Source organism: Epinephelus moara, chromosome 14 (genome assembly GCF_006386435.1).
Source record: "Epinephelus moara isolate mb chromosome 14, YSFRI_EMoa_1.0, whole genome shotgun sequence".
Taxonomy (NCBI): domain Eukaryota; kingdom Metazoa; phylum Chordata; class Actinopteri; order Perciformes; family Serranidae; genus Epinephelus; species Epinephelus moara.
The window spans coordinates 9388405-9410136 of NC_065519.1; the positions used below are offsets into that span (position 1 = coordinate 9388405).

Here is a 21732-nt window from a genome sequence, read left to right on the forward strand (position 1 = left end):
TTAGAAGTATATTCTTTTAAAACAATTTTGAATTTAATCTGAAAAAGTAGAGCACCAAACAATAAAGTCCCCATAGCATAAAAGAGGCACTCCGTCCTGACTAACCAGTTCTGATGCAAATAGCTAAACAACGGATTGGCTACTGAGGTTTTTTTTTTTTCCTCAAAAGATCTTAGCTGAGAGGTAAAATGATTCGTCCTCTGTGTGTTTTACAGGGAATTTCATAGACATGAGAGGCACAAAGCAGTTCAGTAAATATGAATACACAATAAAAACAAAACACAAACACAATCTGAATACATACTGTATGCCAAAGCAAATAGAAGGCTTCACTTTCCCTTCACATTTTATGAGCATTCTGCACCGTTAAATCACAACAAATAAAATTACATGAAATCAAAGCTACATACACCTTCAGAAAGGGAAACACAAAATTAAAGCAGTGCACCTTTTTAAAATTCTTTTATGTAAACATGAGTGAACAAAGTGTTTTCTGATTTTGAAATCCATTCTCAAACTGGTAACAGAACCACTTGAAGATGTGAATACACTTTTTGTCTTTTCTTTTCTTTTTTAAAGATGAGACACACGGTGTTAGCGATCAACACTGTGCTATTTTCGCCCTCGTTAAACCTCTGTTACGTCAACTGCAGACTTTTTACCTCTTAAAGAGATATAAACAATCCACATAAAAAGTTTTCAGAATTTAACACTGCAAAAATAGTTTAAATCATAAAAATACACGTATATATACAGAGAAGAAGTAATGCATTTGGTGAATGATTACTTACATTTTGAGCTGAAGCACAGTAATAGTCAACCAACTCACGCTGTTAACATCATTACTTTAGTATTACTTACAGTAAAGTGATATTGATTTATCCAGTTACACTTGAAATGCAAGAAAACATACTATTGACTGATCATCATAGCCCCTTGTATTTGTGTGCAACGTGTTTCACAAAATGAGAAACGTGAAAAAACGACTGGAATGTTTCAAAAAACCACAAGAGAACATAACATGTTTTACTCCCTTATTTTCACTGACCACGTCAGTTCAACATCAAAGATGAAAGGATGAAAGTGCATCGTCAAAACTCATAAAATGCTTATGGTCATCTGTATAAGAGAGAGAGAAAATAAAACGCTGTTTAATCAAAGCAAAGACATGAGATCAAAAGCAATGCCAGCGTGGCTCACTGCATAACTGCATCACTGCTGCATAAGTACAGATATACCATATAAATAGTAGTCAAATATTTACCAGTATCAATAAGTGCTCACGTTCTAATATATAAATACATCTTACAGTATTCATAATTACATATTAACTTCCTCTATTTTTGTGCAATAGCAAATCCCATGCATTTTTACCAAGATAAAAACCACAACATTTAGAAAAATGCAACATAAGAAACATTTTTTTTTTTTTTAAGATTGTTTCACATAAATCAAGCTGCATCCGCCTGTCAGCAGAACTGACGGAACAAGAAAGAAAAAGCTTTTCTTTGAGCGAACTCACTGACAGCGCCGACACATCTGGATAAAGATTACCTCGACATTTTTCCTTATTCAGCAACAACCGTCTCATAACAAAATGATGAAAAGCAAAGTAAAGGCACAGACCCTTGCCGCTTGATTAGAAGCACCAAACTGCACAAGAAGCGTCTACTTAAAATTTGGTCAGACTGTTTCATAATACACATACTTTTCCCCTTATAAATAGTCTTTATTTACTGCACTACTGCATCACACCTTGATATGATTACATTAAACAACAGTCTATTTTCAAAGTACACATACAGTAAAATACACTGTTTGTATGCATCTAAGAAGGAGTATATGTTAAGGACATTTGTACAGAATCCATAAATATAATTTATGTGCAATTGTACGCAAACTACTATGTCAAACAAAGGCATATTAGCATAATATCTTTCCATATTGCACCTGCACCCAATAATGATTCTCCACCTTGCAAGACATCCTGCTGCTCGTCCAATCATCATCAGTATCTGAAGAGAAGAGCACATCAGACAGGGCGGGTTTCTTCTTCACTGCGAAGGTTTGATCTCCACTCAGATTTCAGAGGAGCTGTCTGGAGTATGTGCAAGACCCGAGGAAGTGTTATTATATTGCCTCTAATGGGATAAAGATGAGGTTATGTGCCTAAAGGGCTGAGGACGACAAGGTTGCAGGTGTAGCAGAGGGGGCGTCTGTTCCTGGGTCGAATCAAGGAGACAGAAAAAGGGGGGTTTCAGTGAGGGTCCTCTGTGGTAATCTTCAACGAGGCGATGGCTTTCAAGCACGTCTGGACGTTCTCCTCCTGTCTGCTGTCCCCGACGCCGGGGTCGAGGTTTTTCTCCTGAGCGGCCTGATGGGAGGACAGCTGGATCTGGCCTCTGATGTCCTCTGATCCAGACTCGAGCCCATGGACAGATCCTTCCCTGCTGCTGCAGCGCTGGCCCTCGCTGCTCTGGGGGCTTGGCGCCGAAGAGGGGGTGACATCAGTGCTGGAGGAAGGCGGGGAGTGTAACATCTGGAGCCCTCCGACAGGAACGACTGGGAGCAAACTGTGGGCCTGCTGCTGGGAGTGAAGAGGGAGGTGGCTGAGGATGTTCTGGTGATGAGAACTGGCAGCACCAGGCAGACTGGAAGCCAAGCTGCTCCTTTGATCCTGAAACGACATATTGGCAGCGTTAGCAGCAGTTTCAACATTGCCAGGATCGTTTCTCATGTGAAAATATATTACAGTTTGCAAGAATGCGGAGAAGTGAGAAATATTGCATTAAGTAAACTTCAGACAGCACTTGGAGAACACATACGCTCACCACGCCTGCACAGTCTATTCAATCCGGTCGCAATCCCAGTCCCGTTTCTTACTTTTACCCCATTATTTTCGAGCGCCACGTTGCCCCTCAGAGCAGAGTTACAAGGGGTAGTGGTTGAAATCCTCCCCTATGAAATTGGACAACCCCCCAAGATCCTTATACGTCATCAGTAGTCGCTGATGTTGGTGTTTACCTAAACAGCTGCAACGAGTGTTGCCGGTTCACAACTGTTTCACTTCAACTTTTACTTTATCAATTGATCAAACAAGTCATATAAAAAATAACACTGTTTCATTACCAGGCAACTGGGGGTGCTTTGTAGGCTAGCATTAGCAACTGGTGCTCCTACCCTGCCAGTGTGCATGTTAGAGGAGCGGTAACAAGAGCAGCAAAGGGGGGATGCGACGTGGAAATATGTCAAAATGCATGACTGTCATGCACAAATTGGCAATAACAATGTGATGTTAGCTAGGTAGCTAGGTAGCTACAGAGACTCTACATTCTAGCAATTTTCTTTGTTTTGCTTGTTATAAAGAAAAGGTCCATAATACATTGAAACAACATTAAACTAAGATATCACGATGGTTATCACACTTTTAAAATCTTTCTTAACAAAGACAAGAAGTTTGTGGATTTCTTTTGTTGCCTGTGCTGCCATCTTGCCATTGATTTCTGACAACACTCGGTCTGAAGCGTGCCTCTGAAAAACCTTTCAGAGGGCAATATAGCCGTTACACTTCACTTTACCCCTCTATCCCAACAAGAATCATGACACTACCCCTAGATGTGAACATGCAAAATAGAGTGGTAACAGCTAAATGGTAGGGGTGAGCAATGTACTGGAATTGGGCCTAAGCCATGTGCTTTTCTATATTTCCGTTACTGTCAACATATCAAATGAAAAGACCAAAACCAGTAATGAGTTAGTTAGTTCTACTTCACAACTTGTCCTGTCTGCAGCACTTCGCTCTTAAAGATCGGGTCATGAATATATACTTTCATTTTTAAGCAAAGGCTAAATAACTTTTTTTATACAGCTGGGCACTGTAGTTTGTAGAAAAAAATCACAAAATACACATTTAACGCTCTTGTCACTAGAGCAACAGTGTGGCTTATTGATTAGGTTTTAAATTGTTTTTGGACAAGAATGGATTTCTATGGCACAGAGGAAGAAGAGGGATCAGACTACAGCTTTGATCCATTTATATTTAGTTTTGGTCTTTTCATGGAATTTGTTGACGAAATGGAAAATACAGTTTGTCATCAGTTTTAAATTTGTTATTCTAATAAATAAATACAAATTGAATGTTTTATCTGGATCCACATGTGCATCAAATTTTTTTCAGTCAGGCAAGTGTAGCAGTTCATGAGACCATGTTTAGAAGTCCTTTTAAAATCTGGACTTTATACCAGATCATTATCCCTTGTTCTTTTGCCTATGGCCAAACTTCCCACTAATGTCATCCAAATCTAAAACCCTATTTGGCAGAGGTGTAGTTGAACTGGTTGCAGAACGTGTCATGATACATACCATCTCCATTTCAAAGGCTCCTTGTTGTTGAGCCATCTCCATCTTTGCCTGGTGTCTGGTTTTATCACCGCCGCCTTTGTGTTGGTGCGAGCCTCTTCGTGGTGAAACAGCTCTCAGCACGACCCTCTGCCGGCCTCTGACCGCGGACTCTCTCTTTCCAGCCATCTCTGTTCCAGGAGACATGGGTCGTTCAATTGAGCCTGGAGAGAGGTGTTGAATGGTTGTGAAGCTGGGAGAGCCAGGCCTCAGCGGGGAGGTGTCCCATCTGGGAGAGGAGCGACCTCGCGGGGAGAGTTCTCGCCTTGGAGACGGGTAACGCAGACGTGAAGGAGAGGGCTCCCTGATGGGGGACTCCCAGCCAGGAGAGAGCAGACAGGAAGAGTAGGGATCAAACAGGAAGCTGGCCTGGTCTGGAGACAGCATAGTGAGAGAGTCTTCATCCATGGACTTCTCTCTCTGGTCTGTTGCAAGGACCGATCGATGGTCGGAACCCGTCCACCTGCCAGAAGACTGTTGGCGGATATCGGCGCCAGGCAGAGAGGTGAGGGAATAGCCATGGATAGCAGCGGTGGCTGTGACTGACAGGGAAGTAACTCCACATGGCTGAGGACTCGTGCTTCTTGAACGCAGCTTTGGAGTGGAGTCACCCTCATATTCATCGTCCTCCTCCTCGTCTTCATCGATTTCGTCAACTTCTTCATCCATGCCGTCAGAGTCCTCTGCGTCTGAGAACTGGTGTTTGGTTGTGACCGCCACCTCTGTCTTGGACTCTTGTTGGCTCTCGTCCACTTTAAAAGACAAACACATCAGATCAGTTAGATTTATTCTGCTGAAATTCACACACGTTTAAGAACACTATACATGTCAGTATCTTACCATGTTCCTGTATCTCCGTGTCATCCATCGTCACCGACACTCCCAGTTCAAGACATTTCTTCATGTGCGCCTTTGACTTCATATGTTTAGTCAGGTTTCCTGTAAAAAGACAAAACAAGTAATAAGTGAGTTACCAATTCTCCCTTTGTCCTTAAAGCCCCTGACACACCAAGCTGACGGTCGGCCGTTGTTCAGTGTAGAGCTGTCGGTGCGTCTGTCACCCTAATTTTTGTGATGTTCCGCACCATTGGCATAAGTCAGCCCATGTCAACTTGTCGGCTGATTCAGAGGGTTGAATAGGTGACGGAGACGGCAGAGTCCGTTGGTGAATAAAATCACACTGATTGGCAGTTCAGCCCAGTGCATGAGAAGAGAAACAGAATAAAGGAAAGCAAACAAATGACTAAAGTCAAGAGGGTGTGAGATCAAAACAAACGTGTGATTTTAGGTACGATTATTTTGAGGAGAAACGGTTCGTAATTGTCTGCTTTATTGTTTGCTAGCGCAAGGTAAATATCCTTTGATTTTTCAACATCAGGTTGTGTTATTAATGTGCTAACTGGCTAACCAGTGTCTTGACTCCATCCTGTCCATCTTCCGGTTTCCTTTTTTGAATGACAAATACAGACTGCAGTCGCCTGCTGCTACAGAGTTATTTCCCCTCACGCAGGTGCATAACGTACATGCTAGTTGGCTGTTGGCTGTAGTCTTTTTGGTGCGTTTAAGGCAAGGTGAGGCAATGCAAAAGTTGGCCTTTGTCGCCACTAGTTCTTGGGTGTCGGTTTGGCATGTCAAGACCTTAAAAAAGCAGATTTGTTTTTAACAGATTTTCACCTACAGTTTATGTTCCCAAATACCCCAAGTTGTTTGCTTACGACAAGAGGACACTGATCAGTTTTAGTCCAGTTCGGAAAATTCTCCCAGAAATAAAAAAAAAGTAAAGAGAAATAAAAGGAGATGGTGCAACTGAGCAGCTCATTTTGCACCATAGTGGCTCTAACTAGAGGCAAAAACTACAGAGCACTTACTGCTGCTTTAAATGGTATTTTCAAAAAACACAGAATTTTTGTAATTTTTAGCTTTTGTCACTATTTTTCTAACCTAAATAAACACTGATGGACTTCCATTGGTTTTTATAAAAACTGTAAATCATTAGTCTTATGTATCATCTATCACTATTAAGGAGCCTCACCTTTAGTTTTGAAAGCAAAGTTGCAGACCCTGCAGATGTACGGCCTCACGTCTGTGTGGGTCCTGATGTGTTTCTTCAGCATGCTTGGCTTTTTACAGCGAATACCACACTCCTCACAAATGTATTTCCCCCGGCCTCGACCTCTGACGTACACATAGTCTTCATTGGACTTGTACCTGAAAGACAGAAATGTAATGAATAAATCCATAAAACAGTCCTGAATAGGTAAAAACAGCTCAGGCGGATAGTTAGCGTGTGCGCTAACATCCTAATATAGCTGCTGTATTTGCTGTCAGCAGAACTGACAAGTGTTATGATAACTAATATCTTGACTGACCCTCCCTCAAAGATCTTAATGCGTGTTGGCACTGTTTGGGTTGTGGAAGCCTCCCTCTCTTTCCACTCCTCCTTGGCAGTTTTCACTCTGCAGCTGATGTCTTTCACCTTCTTCCCGTAGGTGATGTCCACCTCTTTGGGCTCCGGTTTCCTCTGCAGCTGAATCAGACGAACAAACATTTTGTTAACATCCATTTTAAGTGGACACCGTATTGACAAGGTAACCTGATGCTACCAATATTGTATGTCAAACATGGCGTTACACAGCATGTTTTGCAAACATGAATTATGCTGCTGCTGGGCAAAAAACAGTACAGGTATCTCACATTTTGTTGATTTTCATGACTTTATGTCCACAAAGGCATAAAATACCAAGCATGATTTGTTTTTGTTATATTTTATCAATTTTATCAACGAAGAAAAACATCCCTCTGCCAAGACAGATGATATTTACTTGAATAAAATTTTGGTGAGTGGTATTCTCCCTGCCAAGATAGCTTTTTTTGCAAACGATAAATACAGGACAAGTAATGAATCAAAGTGTATAACGTCTAACTAGCAGAAGGCAAATGGTTCCCAAAAAAACTTGCCAATAGTGACTGAACCTTCTGCCAAAAGATTTGTGCAGTTTGCCAAATTCTGGGTAATAAGGTCCTTTAAACTTTCTTTGTTTCAAACACTTATCTCTTGCTAACATGACGGGCTACCAAAGTGGAAAACTGCCCAATGCAGCTTGATTATAAGTATTTGCCTAAAGAAATAGTGACACTAGCAAGACCAACTAAATATGTCATCAACAGGACTCCACTCTTAATGTCAGGAACAAATGTTTTTTAATGTTTAAGGGGGACCTATGATGCTTTGCCATATATAGTGTCTTATATATAGTGTTACAGTGAGGGATGTTCATTTTAAAACTGAGCAAGAACTTTAGACCGTTGTGAATACTCTGTTTTCAACGTTTTGTTTTACAGTATGATGCCATAGTGTGTCAGTGTGCCGCATTCTTTTATATCTGTTCCTTGATTTCGGATCATATTCCTGTCCAGTCGTGTGAAGAGGCTTTTGTTGAAGATTTTTAATGGGAGACAGTGCTGGTATTCTCCGTTAGTCATTCCCTGGCTGCAAGTACAATGCATACATACATGTGGCTACATGCTAACGTCAGGGAACATGTAATCTTGGTTGCTGATGTTGTAAATTTCTCTCAGATTTTCGATCAAAAGCTTTTATTGGTGATTTTTCATGGTAGAAAGTGGTGCTATTTTCCATTACAGTCATTCCCTAGCTGCAATAGAGTGCTCAAGCATTGCCCTGGTTCTCTCATCAAAAACCAATGGGATTTTTCCATTGGATTTTGCAGCAAAGAAGCTCTGTGGCAAACAAACATTTTGTTCACCAAGACAATCTTCACAAATGAACATCTCTTTCATGATTTTTGAATCGTAAAGGCAGTCGCCAGATTTAAAAAGCTAACGTAAGTCTATAAACGAACCACACCATGGTCGCATAACTTAAAGTTCCTACCACAACACGACTGTAAACCCGTGTTTGGCGTGATGACGCTCTGTAGTCTCATTTAGCCACTTTTTATTTTAGACATCTAACCAAAAACCCAGTGACTTTGACACAAGGAAACCGGGAGTGCTAAACTAATTTCTGGGTATTAGTACTCATTCCTGAAGCACTCTATGATGGTGCAGAGATGCTGAGATACCAAGGACCTGGAAACCCTGACCAATTAGAGCAGAATGGGCTTTTTTGGAGGGGGGCTTTTTTTTTTGGAGGCGCTAAATGGAGCATTTCAGACAGAGGGTGAATAAAGGTGTTCCAGCGCAGACAGTATGAGGAAAATAAAGTGCTTTTTGATCATTAAAGCATGTAAACATGTTCAAGTAGAAACCCGAAATACATGTATGAACCTGAAAATGAGCCTAAATGTCCCCTTTAAGACAATCATGTGCTTTAGAAACAGTGCAAAGATGGGATTATTTTCTCACCTGTTCCATGGTCTGCCTCCACAGGATGAGGGATGACACCAATTTCCCCGTGCCAGGCTGACACATGGCAGCCACGGTGTATATAACCTTGTCTCCCCTCTGTTTGGATCGCAGCAGAGCCAAAGCAGTACTGGTACTCAGCTCAAGAGGGTTGGGGTTGTGGGAACTCACACACCAGGTGGCGTACACCGAGGAGAAAGGGGCGTTGCTGTGAGAGCAGCTCGGCTTGGTGTAGTTGAGATAACACCAGCTCACACCTGTCGTCGTGCGAAGACTTGGAAACTGAGATAACAGTCTTGAATGCTCGGCGTGTGAGATCAGGATGTCTTGACTGGTAACCAGCTGTGCCACCATATCCATCTGCACTCGTTTCTCCATGCCAACTTCTTTCACTTCACTGACTGATATCATGGAGTAGGGAGGTGAGCTGGTTTCCAGGGAGCTACTTTCCATAGCTGACTCAACGCCGTGGTCAGTGGCCTCTGTCACTTTTTGTTGAAGTGTGATAAATTTACTCATCTGTGAGTCATCCTGAGCATGAGGTGTGGATGCACCCTGCATCTCTGACCTGTGCCCCTTCTCTTCGCTCAAATTACATTTTCCCAACTCCACAGCACTGAGCTCCTCTACTATCTGCCCAAACATTCTTTCCTCTTTCACTCGTTTTTGCTGCTTGACCTCCATGAAAAGGTCCAGGCTGCTGGCAGGGGATAGCATCCGTTTGTTCGTGCCACCACTGGAGGCGTTAGTGGTTGAGATAGTTCTGGAGGTCAGAGAGAGAGGGATGCCTGTCTTGAGCTTAGCTGATGACAAATCAAGGGCTTCAACATTGAGGGTTTGCGTTGAAGGTGGTCTGGAATAAGCTGATGCATTATGAGAATCTCCAGACAAACGCGAAATCTGATTCTGAGAGGTGGACGTGGTGGAGCTAACACTTTCATACTGATTGTCGAAAATCTGTGATACTGAAGTGTATGTGATACTGCCGTAGGATGGCACATGAGTCTGTATTCTTACAGGAACTAAAAGGCTCGGATGTGACAGCTGGGGGAATGTATTCCCGGCAGAGAATATTGGCAAAGTGTTCGGCAGAACAGCAACTGCTGTGAATGGAGGGGAGGTGCTGCTGAGGTACTGCGGGAACACTTGTGATGGGACTTGTGTTACCTCAGTGTCCATATTCAGTGACTCCTGTCGCACCAAGTTTCCCCTCCTTCTCTCCCTCACAGCCGAGTGGCTGGAGCTAATGTCCACGTGTCTAACTTTGGATGTTGGAGAAAGGCTGCCATAGTCAAATGATATGCTGCGTACCTCCGGGAACTCCTTGCGCAAGTTACACGGCGCCTGCTCTGAGGAGGAGCGTCTCATTTCATGTTGTTGACGCTGGTTGAGCACAGAGAGGGAGTGCCCACTCCCTGGCACCGCTAAGAGCTCTAGAGGTTTGCCAAATTCATCCTGCCTGGCTGGGGAGACTGACTTCAAACTCTCCTCCCTGTCAAAGGAGAAGGTGGAGCTATAAGATAAGTTGCTGTCTTGGCTCGGGCTGCGGGAGAGGCTGGTGCAAGCAGACTCGAAACTAGATTCACCAGAGGAGTGCTCGATATCAGCTAAGCGTAGCCTTTTCTTCTTTGGAGGGAGCTTTTCTGGAGGGAATTGTGCTAAAGTTTCACTCCTCTGAGGCCACTGAAACTCCTCCACGTGCTTCTCTGGCTCCTTCACCTGCACCTCTGGAGCTTTTTCTGGACTGTCAGGCTCTACTGTGACCCTAATTTCTGGGACTTGTATGTTGGGCTGCCGCACAAGTTTGGGGCCAATCTGAAATGATTGCCTGCTATCACTCCTCTCCAACTCATACAATTCACTTGCTTCCATAGCTTGAAATGAAGAAATACTTTCCTGTCTCTGCCCGTGATACTTGTATGATTCTGACTGTTCAGAATGGGGCCTGTTTATGGAGTTTGTGTGCTGGATAACAGATATTACATTCCCTAAAGTTTTCCGAGCGGACATTTCAGGGCTTACTGATATGTCCATATCGCACCTGTCCATCTGCGTGAGTATACTTGAAGAATGTCCTTTTCCTAATGCCATAATGCCCACAGCAGCTTGTTTTACATCATAGTCCTTACTTGAATCAAACATTTCTTCACACTGTTCACCCTCATATTGACCTGGCAGATCCTCCTCTTCCCTCTTCTCTTTCCGACGCTTCCGTGTTGCCAGCTCCATCGCGTGTCTCTGATGGCTCATATTAGATGCCACAGAAGGGTAATTTTCCATTTCCAATCCTGAGGGTGAAATGCCACTCTCGCTCATCTTTCCGTGGCTGTCTGCGTCTGCGTGGCCGTCGTGTGGGGAGAGTTCGAAAGCAGCTTGCCGCCTGAGTCTCCTCATGCCCCCGGTGCTCGCTCTCTCGTCAAAAGAGTGGCTGCCTCTGAGGGCTTGAGGCATAGTAAGACACACTGCTGAGGATGTCGGCATTGAGTTGCTTCTTATCAGCGTCCCCACATCAGAGCCAGTGTCTAACTGCGGTTCTTTCACCTCCTCCCTCATGAATGACTTGGTGTTTATTTTGATTGACTCGACCGTGTCTTTTTCTTGGGTGAAAACGCGGGAAACACTTTTCTCCGAGCATCTTCCTGTATATTCACTTGAGTCTGTGCTGCAGGCCACAAAAGCTGCCGTCTGTTTAGGGCTTGGCCTGTAGCACTTCCCAAACATAATTTCTTGGTAGGACTTTGCGTTTGTGTTTGGAGGACCGGTCTGGTGCTCAGTGCTCTCAGATCGCGAGAAGTATCCGGAGTCCGTGCTGCCCTTGCTGGACTGACTCGGGAGGGACAGATTGTGTTCAGAGTCACTGCTTCTTTTTTCAGACAGCCGAAGCGCAAGCCTCTGTTTGATCGTGCAAGATTGCATTGCACGGCTAGCCTCGGCAGCAGCGGGAGGTGCATTGATTTCTTGGGGCTGGGATGAACCATCCTGAGCTGACATCAACGTGGCTCCCTTTTTCTGAGCAATGAGATTTAGTACTTTTACAGCAGTGTTATCTGATCCCTCCACTGGAGAGTCCAGCAGCAGCAGCGGGTCGTTAAGAGTGTCCTCGTCTGTGTCCGTGCTTTGCTCAGCATCAGAGAATAACTCTCCTTCCCCTTCAAAAGACCCCTGGTCCGTGTTGGCATTGTAAGAACCAAGTTCTGAGAGTGGCACTGTTCCAGCTTTGACAGAGTGAGCGTGGGACTTTCTGTGTTTGTATAAATTACTCTTGGTTTTGAAGGAGAATCCGCAGGGGACACACGGATAGGGCCGTTCCCCGGTGTGTGAGCGAATGTGTTTCTTAAGCACGCTGGGTTTGGCACATGCCCTTCCACAGTAATCACAAACATACTTCCCAGGCTTTTGTGGTTTCTGCTCCACCTTACACACAGCCTCTGACAGCTGATCCATCCCTGACTGGGAACACTGTTGTTGGACTTCAGGTGAACCGGTGGACTTTCTGTGTGACACAGGTGCAGGGGACTGTGCAGAAACTAAATGACCCACAGCTTTCTGTCTGCCAATGGGAAACTGTTTTGTGGACTGTAGTGGAAACGAAGACACCTCATAGTCTTGATGGCTTGTGGACTGGGTTTGGGAGTGCTGATCTTCTAATTGCAGTGATTTCCCTGAGTCAGACATTTCTTTGAAACCACATGTGTCTCTGCTCTGACCTTCTTGCAGTTGTTGGTGCCACCCCTTGCCTTCCAATTCAACTGATGGACTCCTCCTAGTCTGCGCTGCCTCTGAGGTGCTTTTTTTCTGTGCAACAACATTTCTGTCCTGACCCTCAGTGGAGCTTTTCACCCCTGCAGTAGTTTCAAGTGACTCCATGAATCCAATGTCACCTTCTTTGGGATCGATTTTCAAGGACACTATCTGTTATGTAACTGTAGTGATATTAACATACATGTGAACTGATTGCAGGGAAGGGTCACCTGAAAGAAATCAGACAGAAAGTGTAATTAGACAAATGTACATGTATGAAAAAACAATTCTCTAAACTAGTACAACATAAACATGCACAAGAGGGTTATCCAGACAAAATAATGCAAAGAAAACAATCAATTCCTCGGTTTAATGTGAGTTCAAATCGCTTTCTTTGAGAGTGAGAGCTATTCAAGGCCGTTACCCAAAAGTTCTTCTAATAAAATTGCAGTATAAAATTCATAATGAGCTCCATCACAGCAGGAATGGAAAAACATAAATTTCTCTCTAACAGCCTCTAAAAAACAAAGGTGCCTCGTGTCAGCTCTGGCAGATGCCCCTGTGAACGTGCACAGATGTGTGTAGGTGTTTTAGGCTCATGCTTACTTAGTGCAGTATGTGTGTCATGAATGGTTGTATGTGTGCGAGAGCTGAATAGGAATCTAATCTTTCATTGCAGCATCTTTCAGCAATCTCGAATGTCACTTTTATTAAAATATTTACTGTTTTAAAGCTGCAGTTGGTAACTTTTATGAAAAATAACTTTTGTTGTATTTGCTGAAATTGTCACTATTTTCACACAGCAATTAATAAAACAGATAATCTGGAAAAAAAATATTTTCCTCTGCTCACTCTATTGCCTTGTAGGGCTTCTAATGGTACTGTACATGAATGAAAACGACCAATCAGAGCCAAGGAGGCTGTAACGCAGCTGTCAATTATGTCAATCGCTGTCAAACTAGTAGCGCTGTCAAACTAGTAGCGCTGAATATGAATCAAGATTCTGTCACTGCATTGCATATTTCTCACCTCAAATGTTTTATAAACATATTTTAGTGTACTGTCAACCGAAGTACCGTCCACCAGCAGGAGAAGGCTTCCTCATTTGTCAGAAACATGTTTTAGTGTACTGTTTAGCTGTAAAATGAGAAAGCCTGCTCCTGCTGGTGGACGGTACTTCGGTTGACTTTTCCAACATGGCGGCTGGGTCACAGACTCTTATTTTACAGCTAAACAGTACACTAAAACATGTTCCTGAAAACATCTGAGGTGAGATATAGGCAATGCAGTAACAGAATCTTGTTTCATATTTGATCAGCGCTGCCTACTTTGACAGTTTGACCACAGTTGACGAGCAGTGCTTCACATGATTGACAGCTGCGTTAGAGACTCCTCGACTCTGATTGGTTGTAGATTCTAGCAAATGCCATTAGAGGCAGTAGAAAAAGGAGCAGGGACATGATATTTTTCACAGACTATCTGTCTTACTTGCTTCTTTCACACAGTGACAGTTTCAGCAAATATGACAAAAAGTTATTTGAACTAAAGTTACCTACTGTAGCTTTAAGTGCAAATATCTGTATATGAGTTAATGAATCGTTCAGGACAACTATTATTAATACATTTTGAAAAACTACCGGTATTGTAAGCTTAGCTGTGAAATATCCACAATATGGTTCTTTCGTCATCCAATATTCCAAATTTAACTTGTCAGTTTTAATTTCACTTGTTCGGTTTTAATCTAAACTCCAATATAAGTCTGTATGCCAAAAAATGTGAAAAGGATCTACCCAAATAAAATACTTAAAACTCTACACTGCAGACAATGGGAGCTTGTGAGTAAAAAGTATGGTATGTGTGGTGATGCATGCCAGCACACACAGGTGACACTGTACTACATAAAATACATAAATATTATTCTTTAATCCAGTGCCAGGATCACATCATAACACATTCAGGTCTCTCGTGGGATTCAGACCCTTAAACCTGTCTGTGTTACTGGTGTCATCGTCTCCACACTGGGCTGCAGGGGACCACGTACTGCCCTGCACATAAACACGCCAGACTCCAGCGAGAAACCTCATCATCCCCGCGGTTAAAGTGGATTGCTTTTGCCGCTACACTTTCGTTTCATACCAAGGGGATGGGTCTCTGAGGGCACGTCATTTCCATCTTCTCAGTATCAAATGCTGTGTCCTCCCTAACGAGGTTATGTAAGATTATCTGGTTCAAACCCTCTGAGTTCCCCTTAATTAGGACATCCTCCGACTCGCACTCTCTTTCTCTCACTCCCTCTCTTTCTTTGTTAGCGCACCACACACTCCTCAGGCATTAACCAGAGGATATGAATCCAAGGTGACTCTCGAGATGCCAAGAGATGCTTGAAAGCAGCTGTACGGATGATAATCTCCCCCCTTTTTCTCTTTTTCTTTTTTTTTTTTTTTTTGCAAATGCCCCATTGCCTGTTTTGGCTGTTTATGGTTCAGTAGCTCTGCTCTCGGACAGATTTGAGGGCTTCTTCCAGAGCACGATAGAGAAAAGATAATGAAGGATGGCGAGGGCTGCCTCAGATTGGAACGATCCATGTTTCAACAGGGAGGTTTACTGAGGTAAACTAAGTGGGGTGCCTGGGGGGTAACAAAATTCAGAGGCCTGGTAGGGAGCTCCCCTTCAAGGTCGGTCTGACCTCATTGCTTAGTTTTCCATCCTCGGTGAGCTCCGAGTGGAGGGAAGGGGAATATGGGTGCAGAGTGACAGCGAGATAAGACCCTCAGAAACAATGCATACCTTTGAACTAAGCACGATAGAGAGGCAACAGAGCCGACATATTCAGAGTCTCACTGACAAGTCAACAGATTCATACTTTTTTTTGTATCCCGCAGACCATTCACTGCAAATTTCTCTCACTCCCGGCAACAAGCTCTAACCTATACAAAAATATATGACACAGCAGCAATGACGTGCAACAACAGGAGGCAGGTGGGTGGCAGTAGGTGTGTTTCAGGACGATTGTGGGCTGACTGTGGTACAGTATGTCCGCATGGATGGAGAAATGACTTTATGGTGAGATTTATGTGAACGGCAGACATTCGTGGGACACATCCCTTACTGCTTTCCACACACGAGAGAGGACAATGAGCAAACAAATGCTGGCCACGGAGAGCATCGTTATGCCGCTGCATTACATCATTAGAGGCTAAGTTGGCCATTAAAGGGAACAAGCATGAAGCCTCACGCTGACAACAAATCCATAAATATCATAAGGAGATGACCGGCTTCAGAGAAACTGGATGGTAAAACCCTCTGTGGTGCTCTAACAGCAACATAGCACATAGCATGCAGAATCAATCAACAGCTCTCACTGTGATCAGAATGACATAAAGCACACGGTCAGATGAGGGGGGAAAAAAAAGCCTTGGCTCATACAGCAGCTGACATTCAGATATCAAATATAATCCTCATACAAACCTGACATTTGAATAGTCCCCTGTCCCATATCGACAGTCACATGTGACATTCCTCATGCTGCATAGTCCGTTTCTCCATTCTCCTCATGTCGGGATAACAATAATGAAATAAATTAGCAAGGTAAAGTCCCATCAGTCATGAAGCTGCTGGCTGACTGGGTGTACATTAGAAGATCTATTGATGCGAGCTAGTCACCAGAGAAAATACCCAACCGTGACGTGCGGACCCAGGCACAAAAATAGCAAAGGGGCCCTGGGAGGGATTACACAACAGCCCACGTTTAAGGACGCTTTTCCTCTCTCTCACTGTGTTTCAAAGCACAGCAGCAGCTGCCTCACACTACACACAAAGTGGGGAGTCAGATATCATGATGCAAAGAGCTAAACATCACCTTTCTTAGACAGCCCAAGTCCATTCATCCCCAGATTCAGTCATTTATTGTAGCCTGATATCGTGTCATGTAGGTGAAGAAACAAATTCATTCAGGTACTTGTATTATGATCTATACAAACCAGTCGGACAGAGTATGTGAATATAAGTAGAGCAGAAGAGAAATGCAAAACTGACGAGCGCTTTGAAAGACACTAATCACACGGTGCAGCCGCTCTGAATATACATTTCCTACAGCGTGGTCCTATTCAGTTTGTATATAGAGAGGAGCTCAATGAAAAGACAGCATGTGGCTGACTGTGAGGGTGCTGCAAAAATTAGACATGTTCTCCGAATCCTGAGACACCCACAGCCTGTTCAGAGCCAGTTCTCTCCCATCACGACAGGATTCGCTTTGTGAATGGAGAGAGTCGTGATGAGGGTGTCATTAACACGGCAAAAAAACTAGGACAATACTGCAGATTATGTGCAGCTGCAAACCTCATCCTGTGAATCAGATGTATGAGTTCAGTGTGACATGGTGCTATTACAGCCTCTACATTAACTTCTTCTCAGTAAATACTTCCTCGTTACATGACTAAAAAGGTGAATGCTGTATTGACACTATTTCTATGAGCCCAAAGCCACAGACTGTATTGTTATTTTCAACAGAAGACTGTCAAGTAAATAGTTTTATTATATTAAAAATTGAGACTAACTGCATCATTAAGAATATTATACATAGCATCACATTTCAGTGACATTATTAAGTTGTTAATTTTGTTTTCGGTTGTCGCTTCTTACATAATCTTATGTGATTTCTTCTGTTTACACAGCACAAAACCTCTGATGTTTCCTGATCAACAAGTTATTTCAGATTTCTGTGGACAGCACTCACAGGAAGAAATGACCCGCAGAGGCAACTAACACATTTGGAAACAAGTACATTGCCTCAAATACATTGACTAAGTTCACTTTACAAGGTATTTGTACATTGAGTCTTTTCATTTTGTAGTACTTTTTTTTAATACCACCTCATTTAACAGCTAAAATAACAGTTACTTTTTAGATATTTTACAAACTGTATAATGAGCTTTTAAGAATCACAATAGTTTAAGATTGCACTATGTAACATTGTACTGTATAAAGTAGTTGAAATAAGCTCCATTGCGACTCTCTACACCTTCAAATTGCTACTTACATATTCAAGCAAGAGTGTAACTTTTGTCAGACTACAATTAAATGCCAGAGATGTGGACTCGAGTCACATGACGTAAAATCGAGTTATTCTCGAGTCACAAATTTGATGATTTTAGCGTCCTGACACACCAAGCTAACCATTTGCTAGTGTCTTTCAGCCTAGTTTTTGTGGTATGTCCCGCACCATTGGTACTAGTCGGCCCTTGTCGACTGTTTTTCAGTCAATTCAGCATGTTGAATCAGCTGCGGAGTGATTGGCAGTTCAACTCGGTGCACAAGAAGAGAAACAGGAAGTGAGGAAAGCAAACAAACAACTTAAGTCAAGAGGGAGTGAGACCCAAACAAATGTGTTATATTAGATAATATTATTTTTCTAGCCATTGACATTTTAAGCAGAAAAGGTTCGTAATTGTTTGTGTTATTGTTTGCTAGCACGTTTTTTTCAACATTGGGTTGTGTTGTTAATGTGCTAACTGGCTAACTAGCATCTTCAATCTGTCCTGTCAGGCTTCTGGTGTCTCTCTTTGGATGACAAATACAGACTACTGCCACCTATTGGTATGGGGAGTTATTTCTTCTCACGCAGGTGCAGGATGCATGTCTGGGTTGTAGTCTTTGCGGTGTGTTCAAGTGCAACTTTTTGGCTGAGTTACAGGTGGCGTGAGGTGAGGCAACAGTCGGCCTTTTTCACCACTAGTTCTTGGATGTCAGTTTGGTGTATCTGGGCCTTTTGACTTGACAAAATCAAAAAGACTTGCAACTCAAGTTGGACTTTAACACCAATGACTCATGACTTCATTTTGACTTGAGCCTTTTGACTAGACAATACTTGATACTTTCCCCCAAGCAAGTTTATTTAAAAAGTGTGCTATTTCCTGAATCTGCTAGCATTAACACTATTTCATTTGCAGCAAGTCGACACTTGTGTCACCAATCTGACTAATCCAGTCAAGTTGCAGGAGAAAACCATAAAGAACTAACATTATGTTAATAAGCAGCAGTTGGAAAAAATCATACCAAAGAAAAATTTGTTCAAATACAAAAACTTCTTGATGGTCAACAAAAACAAATTACAGTTTGCAAAACATGTGGGTCGAAAATTACAGACACGACAACTTCCAACAAACTTGTTTTAACAAATAAATTCACTTTTTAAAAAAACATTCATGATTCATTTAACTTGATATTACGCTGTTAAAATGGCAGTACATTTGGTGTGGAGCGCGTTATGACTTGTTTAGGACTCCAAACTCAAAGTTTAGGACTCAGGACTTGAGTGCACAGACTTGAGACTTATTTATGACTTGGTCTCACCTCTGCTAAATGCTAACATGTAGCATAACTGTTGTAGGAAAGCATCATTAAAGTCAGCAAACTGGCTCAGTAATGCAGTTATACAATGATATGTGGGTACTTTTACTTAGTGAAAGGATTTGAGTGCTTCGACCACTGCTACTGTAAGTACATTTACTTACTGTGATTTATAGGTACTGAGTATTGCTGTTTGCATTTTGTAATTTCAGATTGACACATAATAGCTTTTTGCTCCATCACATGTATTTGACTGGTGCAGTTACTCTGCAGATAAAGATTTTAAATATGAAACATATGTGATTTTAGATTAAACTACAGTATATAAATAGTCTGCCTGAGCACCACCTGGACCAGCCACAGGTAAAACAAGACAACTGAATTTTTAGTTTTAAGTGATGGTTAGATACCTGCTAAAATCTGTCCATCCATCACAATTTCTTTAGAAGCTGCTCTGAATACAACAAGCCGAGCCTTTCCTTTGATTTTAATGGATTTATGGTCACTTTAGTCAATAATGTTGAATCTTTCTTCATCCGAAGCGATGGTTGAAAAGGCCAGAGGGTGTCGTCTGCTGTACTGACTGTAAAGCCCCCTGAGGCTAACGTGTGATATTGGGCTGTTTAGATAAAATTGACTTGTGTGAAACTTTGGCCTTTCAACACAATATAATTTACACAACTATAAATACCTCACCCGCTTTGACCATCCTCCTCGGTTTCACTCGGTGCCATTGGGTGAGAACAACTGGGTGCCTCTATGAATAGGAGTCCTTGGCTTTGGGCTGCAGCTGAGGCGTATTTAACAGAGGTCTTTCTCTTAACATAAAGCTTACGCTGCAGAACAACGGCTTTAAACTTATGTAACCACTTATAGCTGAACTTCACCTCTGAGTTCAGAACCCTACCCAAATGGGAAAGCCTTTATTTCCTGCACGGCACAACTGTAATTTCACAGTGCATTTCCCTTTGAAAACTGCATCTCGCTGTGTGCCAAAAAAGCAGTGAATGCAGAGACTGTGTATTGACAGAGTCCGTCCACAGTATGGAATTGCAGAGAGCTATTATTAGCCCCTAACAAGCCGAAGATGAAGTTGAAGCTAACTAACTGCAGTGCAGCTGAGATCCATTATGCTGTATTCAGTATCTAGAGGAGCGGCACTAAAATGGCTGATACTCAATGTGCAGTGAAGGTCAAGTCGCCCATCTCTATAAATATAATGGTCTGTCCCCCAGGATGTTCCACACTGCTTGGCATTTCCACCATCTAAAGCTACGCCGCGGCTCTGCTGACCGGCTCAAATCTGCCACAAATTTGCATGTGATTGAATGCCACACAGGCACTCGACTACTAGCAGGCCTCTAATGATATTAGTGGTAAAACAGATGGGAGGAGCGGGGGGGACAGAGGGGACAACACAGAGAGAGGGAGAGAAGGGGGGGGAGGTTTATGAATGGAAGGAATGAGGCTTTCCTCCCTGCTGGCTGTAGTGGCTGTCATATGACTGACTGAGATATCACTTACAGGGGACACTGAACACCGCAGGTTGAACAAACAGCTGATACACACACCAGTAAATACTCCATAAAAACCTCTGTCCTGAGAAGTCTTCACTTCTCACCTCATCATTAATTCATTCACTCTTTGATCAGTCCACCATCGTTTCATTTATCCGTCAGCTCTCTCAAACCAGCCGTACTTTATGCCATTATCACAGCAGTACCTGAAAATAATCTTGACATGATTGTGTGTTTCCATGGCAACCATGCCAACGTCTGTAGCCAGTTTTTTTTTTCCCCGGTTCCTGTCTACATATATAATTACTACCACAGATTACAGCACCAAGACTGCAGGAGTGAGTGGAGAAAAAACAGGCTTCAGCCACGCAGTGCGTCAATATGTGATCATACAGTGTTACAGGTTATACTTCATATGCTGCTAGGCATTAAAATAGAGCTGCTTACTGTGTGTGTGTGTGTGTGTGTGTGTGTGTATTAGCATTAAATCATATATAAAGAAAAGGCATGTCTGGGTCTATGATTCAAAATGCTGCTTTCATTTAGGTCATGTATGGGTCACAGTATGACAGATGTATGTTTAATTAAATGTGAAACTGAGGTTCAATGCAACACACACTGTTTAACTCCTACAATATGTTTATAAACTGTACTATCAGCAACTATTTTGATAATCAAGAATCATTTAAAGGTCCAGTGTGTAGGATTTAGGGGGACATATTGTTAGAAATGGAATATAACAGTATTTTCTTTAGTGTATAATCACCTGAAAATAAGAATTGTGTTTTTGTTACCTTAGAGTTGTTTATAACTGCCTAAGGAGAGGGTCCTCATCCTTAGAGTCCACCATGTTGCACCGCCATGTTTCTACAGTAGCCCAGAACGGACAAACATTCCCATTTTGTGTTATCGTGTCAGCCACTGTAGTTAGCAGCTTCTCCGCGACGAGCATTTGTAGCGTGAAACTGCTTTATTCAGTGTTTTTACCAGATTAAATCACCAGGCCCATCTGTTTTGGGGAGGAAGAGACCTCTGTGGATACTTAAACTCCCAGTAAAAACCTCCTGAACGAAGAACACTGAAAGAATCCTAACCAGGTGTCACACTTGGCACATGGGAGAAGTTTCAGCTGGTTGCAGTGTGCAATCCTCACCTCTAGATGGCACTAAATCCCACACACTGTTCCTTTAAGTCATTTTTATTAAGCAAAAATGCCAAAAAATCTCATAGTTCCAGCTTTTCAAATGTGACTTTTTGCTTTTTTTGGTTGCTTTTCTTATATGATAATAATAATCTATATCTATTTTAGGGTTTTATACCAACGGTCAGACAAAACTCTTTTAATCATTTAATAAAATGC

The 21732-nt window shown here is 42.5% G+C and overlaps 1 protein-coding gene across 1 annotated transcript; it reads right to left on the reverse strand.

Moving 5' to 3' along the window:
* Positions 1–11: 11 nt before the first annotated feature.
* Positions 12–16144, reverse strand: hivep2b (HIVEP zinc finger 2b). Its single transcript, XM_050062632.1, has 7 exons — positions 15976–16144; positions 8767–12737; positions 6768–6925; positions 6431–6606; positions 5239–5337; positions 4363–5150; positions 12–2677 (listed from the first exon to the last, which is right to left on the reverse strand). Exons 2-7 carry the CDS (start codon positions 12631–12633, stop codon positions 2258–2260), a joined length of 5508 nt encoding a protein of 1835 aa, XP_049918589.1. The 5' UTR covers positions 12634–12737; positions 15976–16144; the 3' UTR covers positions 12–2257.
* Positions 16145–21732: the final 5588 nt, after the last annotated feature.